Source organism: Bufo bufo, chromosome 3 (genome assembly GCF_905171765.1).
Source record: "Bufo bufo chromosome 3, aBufBuf1.1, whole genome shotgun sequence".
Classification (NCBI taxonomy): Eukaryota; Metazoa; Chordata; class Amphibia; order Anura; family Bufonidae; genus Bufo; species Bufo bufo.
In genome coordinates this window covers 614,978,393-615,001,174 of record NC_053391.1, presented here as the reverse complement: position 1 = coordinate 615,001,174, position 22,782 = coordinate 614,978,393, and the positions used below count along the sequence as shown (strand labels likewise).

The 22,782-nt window shown below is 43.6% G+C and overlaps 2 protein-coding genes across 11 annotated transcripts in view; both read left to right on the top strand.

Moving 5' to 3' along the window:
* NEK3 (NIMA related kinase 3) overlaps window positions 1-5,809 on the top strand; it is a 44,521-nt gene extending 38,712 nt beyond the window's left edge. The window contains exons 13-14 of the mRNA XM_040426068.1: window positions 4,111-4,243; window positions 5,177-5,809. Coding sequence (XP_040282002.1) covers window positions 4,111-4,243; window positions 5,177-5,246 — 203 coding nt within the window. The 3' untranslated portion in view covers window positions 5,247-5,809. The remainder of the gene's footprint in view (window positions 1-4,110; window positions 4,244-5,176) is intronic.
* A 4,073-nt stretch (window positions 5,810-9,882) lies between these two features.
* The window catches only part of NEK5 (NIMA related kinase 5), a 103,032-nt gene continuing 90,132 nt past the window's right edge, over window positions 9,883-22,782 (top strand). For 9 of the 10 annotated variants that reach the window (XM_040426060.1, XM_040426067.1, XM_040426065.1 and 6 more), the window contains exon 1: window positions 9,883-10,027. The gene's annotated coding sequence lies outside the window, so the exon portion shown is untranslated. Of the gene's footprint in view, window positions 10,028-15,003; window positions 15,142-22,782 lie in introns of those variants that run through there. The other variant, XM_040426057.1, reaches the window with a different exon arrangement.

Genomic DNA, 22,782 nt, shown 5'->3' with positions numbered 1-22,782 from the left:
TAGTGTAATGGGGGTTTCCAGACAATCTCTCTCCTCCGCTGATAATGTCGGCAGTCTCGCCCTTTCCAGATATTCCCTCAGATCCTGCTCTGTATAGGAGGCCCTACTGCTATATAGCGCTTCATAAAATCTCTTGAACTCCTCTAATATGTCAGGCGTGCTATCCACCATAATTCCCTCTGTGGTTTGCATATATGGTACATATGAGGATCCCTGTTGGGCTCTTGCCATCGTTCCTAATAGGTGTCCAGCCTTCTCACCCTCCTCATAATATTGTTGTTTCAGAAAAAACGTTTATTAGAAGCCTGTTCCAAGATATGTGAGTTAAGAGCTTCCTGTGCGGCCTTCCACGCCTCCAGTGTGGCCCCCGATGGGTCAGCAGTATATGCCGCTTCCCAGGTGGATAATTTACTCTGCAGCTCCTCCCCCATCGCTCCAGTGCGGGTTCTAACAACATTAATACTTTTACTTAGGGTGCCTCTCATAAACTCCTAAACTACACCCACAGAGGCTGATCCTTCATTAAAATGATAAAACTCCTCCAGCTGTCTCCTGATCTCGTTCAAATCTATTTTCAACCAAAAAGGGTTCAAGCGCCATAGTCTGGGGCCCCCATAACCAGCACTTCTCAATTGTTGCGTGACTTGTAGTGGGGAATTATCCGACAACAACCTGGGAAGGAACCGGGAGCCCGTGACCAGTGGCAGTATGTTGTCATTACCCAGTGCTAAATCTATTCAGGATAGAGAGGCGTAAGTAGAGAGTATTCTCGGGCCGATGGATTCCTAAGACGCCTTATTTCTTGTAGGCCCAACTCCCCTAGCATTCTGCCAAAGGATGTTTCTGTAGTGTTAGGCAGCAGGGATGGAACAAGAAATTTATCAAGCTCTACATCTGAGTAATTATTAAAATCTCCCATAATCAGTAGGGGCGAGTGCGGGCAGTCCTCTGTAAACTTCAGTGCAGAGTTTAGCACAGAGTACGAGAATAGCGGGGGTATATACACCGCTATAATAACACATTCTACATTGAATAATACACCTCGTACCGCCACATAACACCCCTCCTTGTCTATCTTAGTCTTGATTGGGGAGAAAGGCACATTTTTATGGATAAGCAGGCTCAACCTCCTGGAATATGCCTAGTGCACAGTGATACTCCCATCCTAGCCACGTCTTATGACGCCATCGTAAGCTATCAGTTGTCATGTGAGTTTCTTGTATCCCAATTATTGACGGTTTCTTAAGATGGTTAAAGAGAGCAAATCTTTTAGTAACCTCACGCATTCCTCGGACACTCCATGAGATTAATTCTACGGTCCCCATAGGAAAATAATAGACAACCCTCTTATAACCAGCATCACAATGGCTGTCCTAGAAAAGATCATATTCCTCAACACCTCACAAAAATTTGTTGTGGACACTACGCAGAGGTATCCCTCCCCCCCCCCCACACTATACAACAAGTATTAACTCCGAAGGCTCTGAAGGGAGAGTTGGGGCTGTGATACGACACCCAGCCCAAACATAAGCAGAAGTTGTAGCCCGGAGAGTGTCTTTAAAACACCCCGGGTGATCAGACGTAGGGATGAGTGATGGAATCGCTCATCTTTAAAATCAGCAAATAACTCCGCTCCTATACCGCATCCATTCCGCTCCTCTCCCGAACTTGCCTTACATACATTTCCATTAAGCATCCTTTCATAGTCAAAAAGTAGTGCAATATAATAGAACATAGTACAATGTAATGCAGATCAATGAGATCCCCCCCCCCCCCCCCCCCAGTATGAACACTAGAAACCCATTATGCAGTCCCAAAGTCCCGGAACATTTAACCGCACGCCAATCTCTATGCACAGTCCCAAAAATATACTTATCGCCAAGGGAACCGGCATAGTTGTCCCCACAAGCTGGCCCACATAGCTTCTTAACCTCCAAGCTGTCATCCATTTGAGGCTGCAGTTTCTACCGACAGAGCTGTAGATTCCAGTCTTTGCACAGCCGCGGTAGGTGTGTCAAAGAGATGAATTAGAATTTCGCCGTTCGCTACTACTCGCAGCTTCGATGGGTATAGCAATGGAATATGGCAACTGGCGTTCTCTCAGGCGTCGCTTCACCTCCACAAATTTTGCTGTTTTCTTCTGTACTTCCGCTGAAAAATCAAGGAAGATAAATATTTTCCTGCCATCAATTAACAAATCTGTGTGGTCTCTGGCTCTACGCAATATAGTGTCTCTATCCTTGAAGGGCAGCAGCTTGATCAGAACTGGCCTTGGAGGGGCCCCCGGTGGTGGAGAGCGGAAGGGCACCCTGTGGGCTCTTTCAATAGCAAATAGATTAGAGAGAGTGTCCTTTCCAAATTTCGCAGTGAGCCACTGCTCAAAAAAGACCACGGCATTTGCTCCCTCTGCTTTTTCAGGTATGCCCACAAGATGTATATCATTTCTATGGAGCCTGTTTTCCAGGTCATCCGCCTTGCTCAGCAAATAAGAAACATCGTGCAATACTTTCCCCAGATCTTTTCTGATATGAGGCACCTGATCTTCCAAGCAGCCGACCCGGTCTTCTACCTCGTTACTTCTCTCAGAGACCTTCCTCAGATCTGTTCTAATGAGACATGTCCTCTTCCAGGCTCCCCATTTGTGTGTTTAGGGAAATAAGCGCTTTGCTGCAGTTAGTAACTGCAGTGTAGACATCTTTAATGGTAGGCTCGTTTTGTGCCTTTGACTCTGCTTTGCTACATTCACTATCAGCTGCAGCCTAGTTAGGGGAGGCATCCCCAGCAGCCCCCAGATCCTTCATACTCTCCCTGCTGTACACAGTACCTCCTTTCTGCAGCACATCAGGATCAGATGGGGCACCTGTAGGAGATACTTTAGCAAATTGCTCCAGGAGCGCCGTGACCTCCGCTGCCTTCACTAGCGCACCAGCGCCATCTTGCTTAGCCCGCACTGCAGGCCCGCTCTCCTTCCCCTCCTTGTCTTTCTTAGACTGGCGCGTCATACTTTACTTTTTTTAGGCTGCCAAGGCTCCGGAACTCAGGGGCTCTCCCCAGGGGATCTTGTCACCCAGAATACAGGCGGATGCAGGAGAATTAAGAGGATAGGAGTTCAGGAGAGCGAAGTACAGCTTCCGCTCAAATTCCCAGCTAGGCCACACAACCCCCGCGTCATGCTTTAAACTATGCCAGCGATCTTGCTGGTGTAGTTTAAGATCATTTTCCAGGCCATAAACTGGTGTGGAAAATGATGAATGAGATAAGCCGGCGGTCCGTCCTCTTCTCTGCCCATGCCATGACCTATTTTTCTGCCACCTTGTAAAAGTGGCATGAGCAGAGAAAAGTTGCAGATTTTGCCGCAAAACCCCTTTGCAACAAAATCTAGGACAAAAATATGCTAAAAAAGTGGCATAAAAACAATAATAAATGATCCCCAAAGTGACTTAGCACATCCTATAAAATGAATGAATGCGCAAGTGCACGTCGCCATGGCTGAGAATACAAAAAGTGATCTCAAACACAATGCAACAGCGCTTAGGATCAATTCGCTGTTTCCTAATTTGGAGGTGTGGTTGCCTACATTTTGCAGGTGCACTCCTAAACACCCATCTTTCCCACGAGCTGTTTTTAATCAGTCCAGTACATAGCTAGAGCCTACTCTGAATTCATTTGAGGCCTATTGGCACAAGGAGAGAAATCATTATAGAGGAGGGTCCAATCTACAAGAGGTCACCTTGCTGTGGTAGATAGGCACATGATTCAAATATATTTGGTAAGTGAATGCAGCAGTAGTAAAATTTACTATATATATATATATATATATATATATATAATTATATTATTTATTTTTTAACTATTTGCAGAGTGCTGTTAATAAGGTGGTTGCACACCTCGGGTGTCAGGCCACCCATAGCGCAGCTGATACATCCTGTGAATCCACACAGATCACATAACCCTGAGGCCAGTGTCATCTAATGGATATGGCCACCATTAGTCATATCTGTAATCCGCCTTTTACTTTTAATGCCCTTGAAGTATATTTGAAATTGACTCACATCCTATGAAAGGTTGAGCACTTCTGTTTTATCCATCTTTTCTTGATTGTCTGTGCAGCAGAAGACCCAAAAGATTGTCTGAAGGGTCCACTCTTTAACAATATTCAAGCTCCAGATGCCACAGACAGCAGGGAAGAAGAAATTGAGATGGATCCTGAGAGGCTGGAGTCGAGATCTGATGATGAAGACACGTGAGTTTTATATTCGCAAAACATTTTCTAACCAGCTTATGATTCCTTCAAAGTTTACAATAACTCTTCTTCAAACCAAGCATTCTTAAAGTGAATGTCCACATTTTTACACATGACTGGGCTGACTGATTTCTTAATCTTTATATCGTCTGCCATTAAGTTTCTCTGATACAGAGCTCTACATTCCCTGTATAGTCGTTGAGTTAAACTACAAAATTTTGTCTGCAGCCTCTACTAGAGGGGAACGTTAGAAGCTATCAATTTGAGATCATTGGGGATCCGACTTCCTCCCCAACGATCATCTGTTTGAACAGGGTGAAGCTCTTCTCAGGAGGCTTTACTGTTGACATGACACAGGACTCATGGTGGTGCTCGTCTTTTCTTCTCTGGACAATTATTTTTCCAGTTGTCCCAAACAGTCTGGAGGGAGCTTCATCAGAGAAAATACATTTACCCCAGTCCCTGTACTTCCTGCAGAATGTCAGTCTCCCCTTGATGTTTTTCCATGCTGCCTTTCTTGACACCGGCCATCCTTAAAAGCCATTCCCTCACCTGCCTGCTGCCATTCCTGAGCAAGCTCTGCTCTGGTGGTGACCCAATCCCGTAGCTGAATCCTCTTTAGGAGATGCGGTGCCAGATCAGGTGTGCGCCGATAGGCTGTTCTCTACTTGAACAGCCTGCTGGATCAGGCTACCGTAGATGTGAATGTAGCCTTAAAGCCATGGTCATGACTGCACTTGTATTGACCACTGCATGTTTTATTACTACATCCATATAAAGCCGTCATACATGTCTCAGCACATCTCTTTAATAGGTATGGTGCATATCACTTGTGTTACTTTGTGAATTCATGTTATTCCACATTTCTGGTGCCTGCAAATGCAATTTAATGGCTGTAAGTTACCCTGTGCTCTGTTATTCTCCAATCTGCAGGGATTTTGAGGAAGATGAGGTGGATCCAGACTGGGTGTCAGAACTGCAGAAAGTGACCGATTCTCAGTAAAGCTGGAGACCATACTGGGACATGCACTGCATATGACGAAAACTGGGTGAAGACTTGTTTTATGGATCAAACCAGAGTAACCTCATTCTTTATGACAAACTTCTGAAAGTAACACTACAGGAGAATGGACCGGATCACTTGTAATTTTAAGAACGGGAATCATTATTTTATTGTGGCTTTAACTGGACCTGATAGAATAAGGTTGAAAACTTACTTGTAAGATTAGAGAACCTCCCAGAGGAATGATGGACATTCACAACATCTGCTGTTATCACCTTTTTTCCCTGTGACTTTTATATGTAGTGAAAAAACCCACAGAGTCCAGATGTTTGTCCATGGTTCCTCAATCGGTCGCAGTTGTGTTGCATTGATTTTCCCTTTCATTTAGCTGAAAAATATGCAGCACTGACAACCACTTCTATATGCAGCACTGACAACCACTTCTATATGCAGCACTGACAACCACTTCTATATGCAGCACTGACAACCCCTTCTATATGCAGCACTGACAACCACTTCTATATGCAGCACTGACAACCACTTCTATATGCAGCACTGACAACCACTTCTATATGCTGTACTGACAACCACTTCTATATGTAGCACTGACAACCCCTTCTATATGCAGCACTGACAACCACTTCTATATGCAGCACTGACAACCACTTCTATATGCTGTACTGACAACCACTTCTATATGCTGTACTGACAACCCCTTCTATATGCAGCACTGACAACCACTTCTATATGCAGCACTGACAACCACTTCTATATGTAGCACTGACAACCACTTCTATATGCTGTACTGACAACCACTTCTATATGTAGCACTGACAACCCCTTCTATATGCAGCACTGACAACCCCTTCTATATGCAGCACTGACAACCACTTCTATATGCAGCACTGACAACCACTTCTATATGCAGCACTGACAACCACTTCTATATGCAGCACTGACAACCACTTCTATATGCTGTACTGACAACCACTTCTATACGCTGTACTGACAACCACTTCTATACGCAGCACTGACAACCACTTCTATACGCTGTACTGACAACCACTTCTATATGCTGTACTGACAACTAATTCTATATGCAGCACTGACAACCACTTCTATATGCAGCACTGACAACCACTTCTATATGCTGTACTGACAACCACTTCTATATGCTGTACTGACAACCACTTCCATATGCTGTACTGACAACCACTTCTATATGCAGCACTGACAACCTCTTCTATATGCAGCACTGACAACCTCTTCTATATGCAGCACTGACAACCTCTTCTATATGCAGCACTGACAACCACTTCTATATGCAGCACTGACAACCACTTCTATATGCAGCACTGACAACCCCTTCTATATGCTGTACTGACAACCCCTTCTATATGCTGTACTGACAACCACTTCTATATGCTGCACTGACAACCACTTCTATATGCTGCACTGACAACCACTTCTATATGCTGTACTGACAACCACTTCTATATGCTGTACTGACAACCACTTCTATATGCTGTACTGACAACCACTTCTATATGCAGCACTGACAACCACTTCTATATGCAGCACTGACAACCACTTCTATATGCAGCACTGACAACCACTTCTATATGCTGTACTGACAACCACTTCTATATGCTGTACTGACAACCACTTCTATATGCTGTACTGACAACCCCTTCTATATGCTGTACTGACAACCCCTTCTATATGCAGCACTGACAACCACTTCTATATGCAGCACTGACAACCACTTCTATATGTAGCACTGACAACCACTTCTATATGCTGTACTGACAACCACTTCTATATGCTGTACTGACAACCACTTCTATATGCAGCACAGACAACCACTTCTATATGCAGCACTGACAACCACTTCTATATGCAGCACTGACAACCACTTCTATATGCAGCACAGACAACCACTTCTATATGCAGCACTGACAACCACCTCTATATGCTGTACTGACAACCACTTCTATATGCTGTGCTGACAACCACTTCTATACGCAGCACTGACAACCACTTCTATACGCTGTACTGACAACCACTTCTATACGCTGTACTGACAACCACTTCTATATGCAGCACTGACAACCACTTCTATATGCAGCACAGACAACCACCTCTATATGCTGTACTGACAACCACTTCTATATGCAGCACTGACAACCACTTCTATATGTAGCACTGACAACCACTTCTATATGCTGTACTGACAACCACTTCTATATGCAGCACTGACAACCCCTTCTATATGCTGTACTGACAACCACTTCTATATGCAGCACTGACAACCACTTCTATATGCTGTACTGACAACCACTTCTATATGCAGCACTGAGTTCTTGGCAACTAATGGTTCTTAAAGAGGTTTTCCCATCATCGATATCATACCCAGCACCCAGCACCCCCACCAATGAGCTTTCTCAGGCAGGCAGCAGAAACTATACAGTGGATGGAAGGCTCAGACCACTGTATAGTTTCCAGCGCAGGCGCACTGCATCTCAACTTCCATTCATGGAATAGGAATTTCTGCAGTACCCCAGCAGGGCCACTACATAGGGGACATGTGCTTCTGGCTTTACCTATTATACGGTTTCTAGTGGTTGAAACAGCTGACCAGTGGGGTCGCGGGGAGTTGGATCACCACTGATTATGATATTAATGACCTATACTGAGAATATCTAACATCCGTCATACAGAACAATGTACACGTCAGTATGATTGCATTGGCACAGCAACTGGGATTGACAACCAGGAGGAGACCCTTCAAGTCCCAGCCATTTAACTCCTTGACTGCTGGATCAGTGGTTATGCAATGTCAACAGAGTGAGGGGGGGCTCCCTCTATGAAGCCTGACATTGTGATCTCTGGTGTTCTCATTTACAGAAATATTAGGCTCTCCTCACACTGCATCTGCATTGTTCGCTCTAGGTTTCTCTTAAAACCCCAATTGTCACTGAGAAGCATCTCTCTGTCATAGGTGTCTTAAAAAAATGTATACTTCATATATTCTATACTGGATGGCTCTGTATGGAATAGCAGAGTGTGGGACACAGGCTAAAACAACACTCTTTTGGTGTCCATCAGTATAATGGTCCACTTAGTGTATGCACCATGAATTTCCGTTAAACTTATGCTACTTTCACACCTGCGTTTAGGTGCGCATCCGTCTGGTATCTGCACAGACGGATCCGCACCTATAATGCAAACGCTTGTATCCGTTCAGAACGGATCCGTTTGCATTACCATGATAATGCAAACGGATCCGTTTTGACTTACATTGAAAGTCAATGGGAGGCGGATCCGTTTTCATTTGCACCATATTGTGTCAGTGAAAACGGATCCCTCCCCATTGACTTACATTGTGTGCCAGGACGGATCCGTTTGGCTCAGTTTCGTCAGACGGACATCAAAACGCTGCAGGCAGCGTTTTGGTGTCCGCCTCCAGAGCGGAATGGTGACTGAACGGAGGCAAACTGATGCATTCTGAGCGGATCCTTATCCATTCAGAATGAATTAGAATGCAAACTGATCCGTTTTGGGCCGCTTGTGAGAGCCCTGAACAGATCTCACAAGCGGACCCAGAAACGCCAGTGTGAAAGTAGCCTTACACTGCAGACGTAGTGTGAATTCTCCCTAATGTGTCTGATAATATAAAAATGTTACATTATCTTGAATAAAACATAAAGCAAATACATTTCTTGCACATGATTTTTGTAGCTAAGCAACTTTTAGGCTACTTTCACACTTGAGTTGTTAATTAAACGGATCCGTTTTGATTTTGCACATCAGGATGCATCTGTTCCGTTAGGATGCGGTTGTGTGAAATCACAATAGGAAAAAACGGATCCGTCGCCATTGACTTACATTGTTTTCAGTGCCAGATCCGTTTTTTTTTTCTTTTCAGTTTTTATGACCGGACACAAAACCGCAGCTTGCAGCTGTTTTGTGTCCGGTCACAAAACGGAATGCTGCTGAAACGGAAGGCATCTTGATGCATCCTGAACAGATCTTTTTCCATTCAGAAGGCATGAGGACTAAATGGAAATGTTTTTTTCCGGTAATGAGATCCCCTGTCGGACCTCAATACCGGAAAACAACAACACAAGTGTGAAAGTAGCCTTTCTAATGTTGCAAAAATGCATAAAGCCGGAGCATCATGTTACACCACTATATTGTCTGGGCTGCGACCCCTAGATATTGATGACCACTCCTCAGCACAGGTCATCAATATCTGATCGTTGTGGGTCCAACACCTGGCACCCCCGCCGATCAGCATGAAAAACAATGTTAAAGTCAATGGTGCCAGATTCTGGGTTTTTTTAGAGTAAAAAATCTGATCTGGCCCCCATTGACTTGCTACGATTTTCATACCGGATCTAGCTTGTTCAGTTTTGATTTAATACAACCATGTATTAAATGGCACGGATCCGTTAAATTCCGGTTTTGAGATCAACACACATCTAATGTGTATGTACTAGTCATGTGTGAGGTTTCCAGTCTCTGACTATCAACAAGAGTGTTCTCATTCACTGACAGTAAACAGAGAGGATGAACTGAAGTCTCTTAGACAGCTGCAGCAGGTGTCGCTATATAGACATTAAGGCTTTCACAAGACTGGTAAACCCCATCGGGGAGAATCCGGCTTCCTGGGTGTAGCTCCCCTTAGGTCAGGCTGACGTTATTCTGTCTGGACTTGTTCTCTATTTCTTCAGGAGCTGAACAGAAAGAAGACGGAGAGCAAAGACTGGGAGAAGCGGGTAAGTCGGGGTTACTTGTTCCCATTATCTACCAGGCTTTTGTGTTTTTGTTGCACTCAGGTCACAGTGATCTCCTCCTATATATAATATCATTCCTAGACGTAATAATCTTTGTCTTATGCTAATTTATGACGTGTCCCCTACGAGCCTCAAGAATCTCTTTGTCTTTGGTGTGAGACGAGTTTATATTGTTCTCCAGTATCTAATACTACTTCCCAGTGGCATAACTAGAACAGATTGGGCCCCACAGCAAATTTTTGAACGCCCCTTCCCAGCAACTTCTTTGCAACCCCTAATTCACGTGCAACCCTCTCTACCATGGCTAGTCAAGATGGAGTGAGCTCTCAGAATAGGCCCGGCAGCCGCTCCGTCCGTTTCTTACTGTGTCATTGTATATAAAGTCATTGTATAATACTGGAGAGGGGGCCCTGACAATAAAATCTTTTTGTCTTCCTCCTGACGGAGCCCCTTGTGAGTTTCGGGCCCCAAAGCAGCCACTTCCCCTGCTTCCCCTATAGCTATGCCCCTGCTACTTCTGTATAATCTGCAGAGACCCATCATCTGTAGACTTATCTTGATCGAGCTAAATTTATAACACTGGTGAATAAAATGTACGATCAAACATGGGTCCCAATCCAACCCCCTCATGATAATATTCACTTTTGGGTCATTAAAGGGGCATACACAAGGCTGCCTTTAAAGAGGTGTTCTGAGAGAATGATACTGATGGCCTATCCTCAGGATAGGTCACCAATATCTCATTGGTGGGGGTCCGACACCCCCACCCATCAGCTTTGGGGCATAATAAGTTTCCATGGGTCCCCACAGAAAAACTCATGACCACTTTCAGCAGCATTTTCAGAAAAGTTAATGATTGATCTCCCTAATGCGCAGAGCTATGACACGATGTGATGGCACGGGCATAATGTGTACATTATCCCCGTACTGTGACATCACTGCGTACATTATCCTGCAAAACACGGATGCCGCCCGTGTGACTTCCGCAATTTGCGGAACGAAACAGGAGGCCTATTATAGAAATGCCTATTCTTGTCCGCAAAACAGACAAGAATAGGACATGACTCATAATTTTTGCGGGGCCACGGAACGGAGCAACGGATGCTGGGGTTTCTAAATATCCTACGCATCATTTTGGGTACAAAGAAGTTAATGTTTTAATTTATATTTGAAAAACGACTGAATGCATAAAAAAGCAAAGCCGCCATAACTTTATTTTAGACCATTCACAAATGACTTTAATGGACATAATGGGAGTCATTTACTAACGCCAATTTGGCGTACAAAAGTTGCAAGACCCCTTTTTACAACTTTTTAAATGCTCATACAACAATATTTTGTCACATAGGCATTTTCATGGCGGGGGCTGGGCTATTGGCCCCGGCAAGTTCACTAACCTTTACCCCTGTTTCTAGGTGTAGATGATGTTGGAAATCTACGCCAGTCAGGGGCCGGAGTAGATTTCACTCCAGGCGCACGGTCTAGCGGGGGATATGTCTAGTTTCTGACGAGGCCTCTGCAGGAGGAATCAAAGACTGGTGTAAAATGCCGGTCTTTGATAAATGACCCCCGGTACCTTTATTGTGGGGGTACATGCATGAGGACACTGAACACGTACTGTTTCTGTTTTTTACCGTTTAGAAATTTACATTTAAGGCATCACGCACACAGTCATGTCCATATTTCGGTCTGCAAAATATGGATACCTTCTATGTACAGTCCGGATTGTTCTTACTCCCATCAATAAGGACAAAAATAGGACATGTTCTATAATTTGCGGAATGAAAAAACAAACCTGCAAAAAAAAAAAACACGTGTGAATGAGTGTCTAGAAATGAATACGTCTGTGTGTGGATGATACACAGATGAAATACAGTCATGAGCAGACATTAGCTAGACACTTTGTAGTGCTTAAAGGGTTAACCAAAGAACTCTGATCCTGGCAGACAGCGCAGGAAAACAGCTATGCTGAGGATTGGCAAGTTGTGCCTGTGTGATCGCCTACATCTATGTCATTTTGCCTGAAGGTATTACATTTGGAAAATGTATGTCTTTGGAACATTGTTTTTGCTGTACAGTCCTATCCCTCTGACACATGTGGTTTTCTAGGGGTCTTAAAGGGAATCTGTCACCCCAATTTTGGACCATTATCTACTGCAGATATGGAGTCCAGATCACTATTTTTTATTTTCCTACTGCCGTCCATTCCACTACTGTCAGCACCCAAAACTGTATTAAAATACATAGTCAGGACTGCTGTGCATGCGCACAGGAGTCCTCTCCATCATGTTAGCACAGCAGTCCGGACTGTGTATTTCAGTGCAGCTTTGAACGCTGACAGCGAGGGAACCAGGGACAGTATTAAAATAAAAAATAGTGATCTGGGCTCCATATCTGTAATACAACTCATGTATTACTGCAGATAATAGTTTAAAATCGGGGTGACGGTTTTCTCCATAATTGGCACTTATCAGTGGTGAGCATCTGATCACTGGGGGTCCGACTGTTGGGACTCCCGGACATTATGATCCTCAACTGAAAAGAGTTGTTGAGAAAACTGTGCTGTATAATGAGGAGGAGGAGAGCCCAGGCTGAAGGCCATGTTGGGAGGGCACACGTGGTGCAGTCTGTAGTGGAGGGTGAGGCATAGTGAAGGAGTTGGGTGGTAGGAGTGGTTTGGGACAGGGTGGGGAAAAGGGACCATTACCAGGAGTAGCGGGAATTCAGTCAACTCAAGGTCATCGGTACATGCAGTTCACTTTACTTGGGAGCAGGCTGTGGGTGTTTTTAAGTTTTTCCTAACCCCAAACCCCCATTTTCCTTCCTTCAAATTTTTAATTGATGTCTGTGTTTTGCTTAAGCTTGGGGGTATGTCTGGTGTGCAAGGAGTGGCCGATGTACTATGTCATTGCTGCTTAGGCAGCTGCGGGTCCTTGCAGTTGGTGGTAATCGGTAAAGGATTGCATCATGGGTATGTTCCTTCCACAAAATCTTGGAGAACAGTTTGGTTGGTCTGGTGAAGAGTGGGCTCCAGCAGATACAATGTGCTACTATGAGACTCCCTTACTTAGATAGCGATGAAGGAAGTGACAGATTCCCTTCAAACATCCACTAGCGTCTCTTTTTGTGGTAGAAGGGGCATTGGGCCCCTTCAGGCACTATGGCCCTGGTGTCTGCAGCCTCTGCACCCTAAAGCAATGTACACACAGCGCATATTACACACAGATTTTTGTGCTTTGTGATCTGATGTACACAGAGGGTATTTTGTACGTGCAGAAATTGACCTGCGGTGCGACGTTTAAAATCTGCAGCATGTCAACTGTTTGTGCGGATCTGTGGCTGATGTATTGTGTTTTTCCTCATAGACTTTAATGGAGTTGTTAAAATCCACACAAAAAAAGCCACAAAAGAATTACAATAAATGGTGCAGATTTCTGTGTATTTTTATCACATTTTTCATGCGGATTTTCTGCATTCAAATCTGCACCATGTGCAGGTAACCTAAGGCCTCATGCACACAGCCGTTGCCCGGCCGTTACATGCATTAGGAACCGCAATTTGCGGTCCCCAATGAACGGGCAACATCCGTGCGGCTGCCAAGTACAGATCCAGACCCGTTGAAGTTGATCTGTCCGCACCGCAAAAAAATAGAACAAAGTTCTGCACCGGACATTCCGGATTGCGGACCCCTTCAAGTGAATGGGTTTGCGTCCATGATGCGGGGTGCACACAGCCGGTGCCTGTATATTGCAGACTTGCTGTTTGCGGGCGGCAATCCTGGCAACGGCCGTGTGCATGAGGCCATATAGTTATGTCTCTATCATAAATTATTGTTCACAACTTGTCATTTTATGAGGAGGCCTAATATTTGGTAGGGTTCATAGTGGCCAGACAAAAGTGAAATGTTAGGCTACTTTCACACTTGCGGCAGAGTGATCTGGCAAGCAGTTCCGTCGCCGGAACTGCCTGCCACATCCGGCAAAACGTATGCCAACTGATGGCATTAGTAAGACTGATTAGGATCCTGATCAGTCTTAAAAATGCCTGATAAGTCAAAAAAATGCATTTGAATGCCGGCATTCAGGCAAGTCTTCAGTTTTTTTCGCCGGAGATAAAACCGTAGCATGCTGCGGTTTTCTCTTTTGCCTGATCAGTCAAAATGACTGAACTGAAGACATCCTGATGCATCCTGAACGGATTAGGGTACTTTCACACTACCGTTTTTCTTTTCCAGCACTGAGTTCCGTCAAAAGGGCTCAATGCTGGAAAAGAACTGATCAGGTATATCCCCATGCATTCTGAATGGAGAGCAATCCGTTCAGAATGTCTTCAGTTCAGTCATTTTGACTGATCAGGCAAAAGAGAACACCGCAGCATGCTATGGTTTTATCTCCGGCGAAAAAAAACGGAAGACTTGCCTGAATGCCGGATCCGGCATTTTTTTCCATGGGAATGTATTAGTGTCGGATCCGGCAATCAAAATACTGGAATGCCGGATCCAGTGAAAAAGGTGAAAAAAATAAATGCCAGATCTGTTTTGCCGGATGACACTGGAAAGACGGATCCAGCATTTCAATGCATTTTTCTGACTGATCAGGCATTTTTCTGACTGATCAGGCATTTTTCTGACTGATCAGGATCCTGATCAGTCTTGCTAATGCCATCAGTTGGCATACATTTTGCGATCCGGCAGGCAGTTACGACGACGGAACTGCTTGCCGGATCACTCTGCCGCAAGTGTGAAAGTAGCCTTACTCTCCATTCAGAATGCATGGGGATATACCTGATCAGTTATTTTCCGGCATTGAGCCCTTTTGACGGAACTCGGTGCCGGAAAAGAAAAACGCTAGTGTGAAAGTACCCTAACTTGGCCGGTTGCCTGAAAGTCTGTGTCAGAAGCAATGAGCTTTACAAGCCATGACCCCGGACACTACGTGCCCTTTAAAACAGAAAGTCTGTTGTGAGACATTACAGTGGATGACTTGCACAACTTGTGCTAAATTTACCTTCATGTAATGTACTGCCTTGTGAGGAGTGAATCACTTCAATTCTAGGATATACAGTAAGGAGCATAGGGGAGTCCAGCATCTGACGCAGTAAGTGACCAGGTTTGGTGCATTCCATACACTCTCTTGACAAATTTAAAGGGGCGCTCCACCTTAGTCATGTACGGTCCACATGCTGAAACACAGCAGTGTATATATCTTTTAATGATTAAGGAGAGGGGGGGGTGCATTTATTTACATATATATGTCTGTAGGGCTGTGATATGAATATCAGTAAGTGAAGAGACTACTTTTTAGTGTAGATGGTTTGAGCATGTCTAGTGTTTACAAAATGTAACCATATTTGTTTAACCCTTTCCGGACGAGGCGATTTTCCGTGTTTTTGTTTTTCACTCCCTGCATCCCAGAGCCATAACTTTTTTATTTTTCCGTCCACATAGCCGTATGAGGGCTTGTTTTTTTGCGAGACAAGTTGTACTTTCTGCCCACAGTTTAATGTTTTTTTTTGTTTTTTGTTTTTTTCTCACAGCGTTCAGTATGTAGTAAAACTGACTTGTGCTCTTCATTCTCCAGTTTAGTATCTGGCGATACTGCAGTTTTTCTTGAATTTTGACACTGAATTTATTTATTTTTTTAATCTTTTTTTTGTTGTGGTCATTTTCTGACCCCTATAACTTTTTTGTAGTTATGTGTGCGGAGCTTTTCAGTACGACTTTTTGACCACTTCTTATTTAATTTTTCATGGGAGGATAAATACAGTGGATATAAAAGGTCTACACACTCCTGTTAAAATGTCAGGTTTCTGTGCTGTAAAAAAATTAGACAAAGATAAATCATTTCAGAACTTTTTCCACCTTTAATGTGACCTATAAACTGTACCACTCAATTGAAAAACAAACTGAAATCTTTTAGGTGGAGGGAAGAAAACCCCAAAAAACTAAAATAATGTGGTTGCATAAGTGTGCACACCCTCTTATAACTGGGGATGTAGCTGTGTTCAGAATTAAGCAATCACATTCAAAATCATGTTAAATAGGAGTCAGCATACACCTGCCATCATTTAAAGTGCCTCTGATTAACCCCAAATAAAGTTCAGCTGCTCTAGTTGGTCTTTCCTGAAATTTTCTTAGTCGCATCCCACAGCAAAAGCCATGGTCCACAGAGAGCTTCCAAAGCATCAGAGGGATCTCATTGTTAAAAGGTATCAGTCAGGAGAAGGGTACAAAAGAATTTCCAAGGCATTAGATATACCATGGAACACAGTGAAGACAGTCATCATCAAGTGGAGAAAATATGGCACAACAGTAACATTACCAAGAACTGGACGTCCCTCCCTACCAAGAGGCCTACAGCAACATTAAAGGAGCTGCAGGAATATCCGGCAAGTACTGGCTGTGGTACATGTGACAATAATCTCCCGTATTCTTCATATGTCTGGGCTATGGGGTAGAGTGGCAAGACGAAAGCCTTTTCTTACGAAGAAAAACATCCAAGCCAGGCTACATTTTGCAAAAACACATCTGAAGTCTCCCAAAAGCATGTGGGAAAAGGTGTTATGGTCTGATGAAACCAAGGTTGAACTTTTTGGCCAAAATTCCAAAAGATATGTTTGGCACAAAAACAATACTGCACATCACCAAAAGAACACCATCCCCACAGTGAAGCATGGTGGTGGCAGCATCATGCCAAGGGGCTGTTTTTCTTCAGCTGGAACTGGGGCCTTAGTTAAGCTAGAGGGAATTATGAACAGTTCCAAATACCAGTCAATATTGGCACAAAACCTTCAGGTTTCTGCTAGAAAGCTGAATATGAAGAGGAACGTCATCTTTCAGCATGACAACGACCCAAAGCATACATCCAAATCAACAAAGGAATGGCTTCACCAGAAGAAGATTAAAGTTTTGGAATGGCCCAGCCAGAGCCCAGACCTGAATCCGATTGAAAATCTGTGGGGTGATCTGAAGAGGGCTGTGCACAGGAGATGCCCTCGCAATCTGACAGATTTGGAGTGTTTTTGCAAAGAAGAGTGGGCAAATCTTGCCAAGTCAAAATGTGCCATAGACTCATACCCAAAAAGACTGAGTGCTGTAATAAAATCAAAAGGTGCTTCAACAAAGTATTAGTTTAAGGGTGTGCACACTTATGCAACCATATTTTATTTTTATATTTTTTCTTCCCTCCACCTAAAAGATTTCAGTTTGTTTTTCAATTGAGTTGTACAGTTTCTAGGTCACATTAAAGGTGGAAAAAGTTCTGAAATTATTTATCTTTGTCTAATTTTTTTACAGCACAGAAACCTGACATTTTAACAGGGATGTGTAGACTTTTTATATCCACTGTATTTATGGGATAAATATTTTTATATTTTGATAGTACGAGCATTTTCGCACGCAGCGATACTCATGATGTGTATTTCTTTTGTTTTGTTTATTTTCATTTTGGGGAAAAGAGGGTGCTTTGAAATTATTATTATTTTTTTTAACTGCATTAGCATTAGAGTCTACGATGATTTTACTGTGTTTCTATGGAGCCATGCTACAGACAAGAGCCCCATAGGAAAGACTGCGCAGCAGCCTCCATACTGAATGACAGGGGCTGCCGCACACAACCTCCGGCTCCACCGATCGCCACACAGGGAGCCAGACCATACCCAGAAGCCCACGCATCCGGTATTTCATGTGGTCAGGTTTGACCACGGCACCTGAGATATTAAATGTCTGCAATCGGCATTACCACCGGACGTGGACATTAGTTGCGGGTACCTGCTGTATGAAACAGCAGGCACCCGGTTGCTATGGCATCAGCCCTGTTCTGAAGCGGGCACCATCTAACATACTATTACATCACATGTCGGGAAGGGGTTAAAGTGGAATAGCACTTTAACCACCTCAGCCCCCAGTGCTTAAACACCCTGAAAGACCAGGCCACTTTTTACACTTCTGACCTACACTACTTTCACCGTTTATTGCTCGGTCATGCAACTTACCACCCAAATGAATTTTACCTCCTTTTCTTCTCACTAATAGAGCTTTCATTTGGTGGTATTTCATTGCTGCTGACATTTTTACTTTTTTTGTTATTAATCGAAATTTAACGATTTTTTTTGCAAAAAAATGACATTTTTCACTTTCAGTTGTAAAATTTTGCAAAAAAAACGAGATCCATATAGAAATTTTGCTCTAAATTTATAGTTCTACATGTCTTTGATAAAAAAAAATGTTTGGGTAAAAAAAAAAATGGTTTGGGTAAAAGTTATAGCGTTTACAAACTATGGTACAAAAATGTGAATTTCCGCTTTTTGAAGCCGCTCTGACTTTCTGAGCACCTTTCATGTTTCCTGAGGTTCTACAATGGCCAGACAGTACAAACACCCCACAAATGACCCCATTTCGGAAAGTACACACCCTAAGGTATTCGCTGATGGGCATAGTGAGTTCATAGAACTTTTTATTTTTTGTCACAAGTTAGTGGAATATGAGACTTTGTAAGAAAAAAAAAAAAGTCTCATATTCCACTAACTTGTGACAAAAAATACAAAGTTCTATGAACTCACTATGCCCATCACGAAATACCTTGGGGTCTCTTCTTTCCAAAATGGGGTCACTTGTGGGGTAGTTATACTGCCCTGGCATTCTAGGTGCCCAAATGTGTGGTATTGAGTTTGAAATCAAATTCTGTAAAAACTGACCAGTGAAATCCGAAAGGTGCTCTTTGTAATATGGGCCCCTTTGCCCACCTAGGCTGCAAAAAAGTGTCACACATCTGGTATCTCCGTACTCAGGAGAAGTTGGGGAATGTGTTTTGGGGTGTCATTTTACAATTACCCATGCTGCGTGAGAGAAATATCTTGGCAAAAGACAACTTTTCCCATTTTTTTTATACAAAGTTGGCATTTGACCAAGATATTTATCTCACCCAGCATGGGTATATGTAAAAAGACACCCCAAAACACATTCCTCAACTTCTCCTGAATACAGAGATACCAGATGTGTGACACTTTTTTGCAGCCTAGGTGGGCAAAGGGGCCCATATTCCAAAGAGCACCTTTCGGATTTCACTGGTCAGTTTTTACAGAATTTGATTTCAAACTCCTTACCACACATTTGGGCCCCTAGAATGCCAGGGCAGTATAACGACCCCACAAGCGACCCCATTTTGGAAAGAAGATACCCCAAGGTATTCGCTGATGGGCATAGTGAGTTCATGGAAGTTTTTATTTTTTGTCACAAGTTAGTGGAATATGAGACTTTGTATGAAAAAAAAAATAAAGAATCATTTTCCACTAACTTGTGACAAAAAATAAAAAATTCTAGGAACTCGCCATGCCCCTCACGGAATACCTTGGGGTGTCTTCTTTCCAAAATAGGGGCACTTGTGGGGTAGTTATACTGCCCTGGCATTCTAGGGGCCCAAATGTGTGGTAAGGAGTTTGAAATCAAATTCTGTAAAAAATGACCAGTGAAATCCGAAAGGTGCTCTTTGGAATATGGGCCCCTTTGCCCACCTAGGCTGCAAAAAAGTGTCACACATCTGGTATCTCTGTATTCAGGAGAAGTTGAGGAATGTGTTTTGGGGTGTCTTTTTACATATACCCATGCTGGGTGAGATAAATATCTTGGTCAAATGCCAACTTTGTATAAAAAAATGGGAAAAGTTGTCTTTTGCCAAGATATTTCTCTCACCCAGCATGGGTATATGTAAAATGACACCCCAAAACACATCCCCCAACTTCTCCTGAGTACGGAGATACCAGATGTGTGACACTTTTTTGCAGCCTAGGTGGGCAAAGGGGCCCATATTCCAAAGAGCACCTTTCGGATTTCACTGGTCAGTTTTTACAGAATTTGATTTCAAACTCCTTACCACACATTTGGGCCCCTAGAATGCCAGGGCAGTATAACTACCCCACAAGTGACCCCATTTTGGAAAGAAGAGACCCCAAGGTATTCGCTGATGGGCATAGTGAGTTCATGGAAGTTTTTATTTTTTGTCACAAGTTAGTGGAATATGAGACTTTGTATGAAAAAAAAAATCAAAAAGAAAATCATCATTTTCCACTAACTTGTGAAAAAAATAAAAAATTCTAGGAACTTGCCATGCCCCTCACGGAATACCTTGGGGTGTCTTCTTTCCAAAATGGGGTCACTTGTGGGGTAGTTATACTGCCCTGGCATTTTCCAGGGGCCCTAATGTGTGGTAAGTAGGTAAATGACCTGTGAAATCCGAAAGGTGCTCTTTGGAATGTGGGCCCCTTTGCCCACCTAGGCTGCAAAAAAGTGTCGCACATGTGGTATCGCCGTATTCAGGAGAAGTTGGGGAATGTGTTTTGTGGTGTAATTTTACATATACCCATGCTGGGTGAGAGAAATATCTTGGCAAAAGACAACTTTTCCAATTTTTTTATACAAAGTTGGCATTTGACCAAGATATTTATCTCACCCAGCATGGGTATATGCAAAATGACACCCCAAAACACATTCTCCAACTTCTCCTGAATACGGAGATACCACATGTGTGACACTTTTTTGCAGCCTAGGGGGGCAAAGGGGCCCAAATTCCTTTTAGGAGGGCATTTTTAGACATTTGGATACCAGACTTCTTCTCACGCTTTGGGGCCCCTAAAATGCCAGGGCAGTATAAATACCCCACATGTGACCCCATTTTGGAAAGAAGACACCCCAAGGTATTCAATAAGGGGCATGGCGAGTTCATAGAAAAAAAAAAATTTTGGCACAAGTTAGCGGAAATTGATTTTTTTGATTTTTTTTTTTTCCTCACAAAGTCTCCCTTTCCGCTAACTTGGGACAAAAATTTCAATCTTTCATGGACTCAATATGCCCCTCAGCGAATACCTTGGGGTGTCTTCTTTCCAAAATGGTGTTATTTGTGGGGTGTTTGTACTGCCCTGGCATTTGAGGGTCTCCGCAATCATTACATGTATGCCCAGCATTAGGAGTTTCTGCTATTCTCCTTATATTGAGCATACGGGTAATGAGATTTTTTTTTTCCGTTCAGCCTCTGGGCTGAAAGAAAAAAATGAACGGCACAGATTTCTTCATTCGCATCGATCAATGTGGATGAAAAAATCTCTGCCAAAAAAAGAAAAAGGAGGGGAAAGGCGTCTGCCAGGACATAGGAGCTCCGCCCAACATCCATACCCACTTAGCTCGTATGCCCTGGCAAACCAGATTTCTCCATTCACATCAATCGATGTGGATGAATAAATCATTGCCGGGATTTTTTTTTTTTTATATACAAAGTGTTTGCCAAAGCATAGGAACACCGCCACCTCCTCAGCTCATATGCCTCGGCAAACGTATCTTTTACTGCAGAGGAGAAATCTCGTCTTGCAGCGCCGCATACACCGACTTGCGTGTAATCTGACAGCAGCGCAATGCTTCTGTCCGAATGCACATCAGTGCTGCAGCTAGTCGATCGGTTGGTCCACCTGGAAGGTAAAAAAATAAAAAAAATAAAAAAAAAAACAGGCCGCAACACAATAATTTTATTAACTTTGGAAGAGAACATATTAACTTTAACTTTTTGAACTAAACATTAACCTTTTTGCTTACTGGTGTTTTTTTTTTTTTTGTTTTTTTTTTACCTTTATAGAACAAACCTCTCCTTCCCCATGGGACAATGTGCAAAGCGCAAATCGCCCAAAGATGTGGCGAAGTACGTTATGCACTTTATCCCAGGTGAAAGGAGAGGTTTGCAGCAGCTGTGAGAGAAAGGGCCCTAATAGCCCTGTGTGCCTGTCCTGGTGAGATGTGATCCCTATGCTAGGTGTACCTGTGTGTGGTACTTCCGGAAACACTCTCCTAAGCATAGGGCAGGGTGGTCCGGACAGTCAGGACAGAAATAGCGGGTGTCACGCCTTATTCCACTCCTGCTACAGACACGACATTTTTTTCGGGGTGGCGGTTGGGTTGAGGTACCAGCAACGACACTGGGGAAATGTCGCTCGTGTAGACGGCTAACTACACTGGTGGATGGGGCCACGGAACCTCCTGGATAAAGGAGGTTCTCGATGATCTCTTCCTGGAATTTGAGGAAGGATCGTGTTCTCCCAGCCTTACTGTAGAGAACAAAACTATTATACAGCGCCAATTGAATTAAATATACAGACACCTTCTTATACCAGCGTCTGGTTCTGCGGGAAACTAAATAGGGAGCCAACATCTGGTCATTGAAGTCCACCCCTCCCATGAGCGCATTATAGTCGTGGACTGAGAGGGGCTTTTCAATGACACGGGTTGCCCTTTCAATTTGGATTGTCGTGTCTGCTTGAATGGAGGAGAGCATGTAAACGTCACGCTTGTCTCTCCATTTCACTGCGAGCAGTTCTTCGTTACACAAGGCAGCCTTATCCCCCCTTGCAAGACGGGTGGTTACAAGCCGTTGGGGGAAGCCCACGCGACTAGTTCGCGCGGTGCCACAGGCGCAAATCCGTTCTATAAACAAATGACTAAAGAGGGCCACACTTGTGTAAAAATTGTCCACATAAAGATGGTACCCCTTGCCGAATAAGGGTGACACCAAGTCCCAGACTGTCTTCCCACTGCTCCCCAGGTAGTCAGGGCAACCGACCGGCTCCAGGGTCTGATCTTTTTCCTCATAGATCCGAAATTTGTGGGTATAGCCTGTGGCCCTTTCACAGAGCTTATACAATTTGACCCCATACCGGGCACGCTTGCTTGGGATGTATTGTTTGAAGCCAAGGCGCCCGGT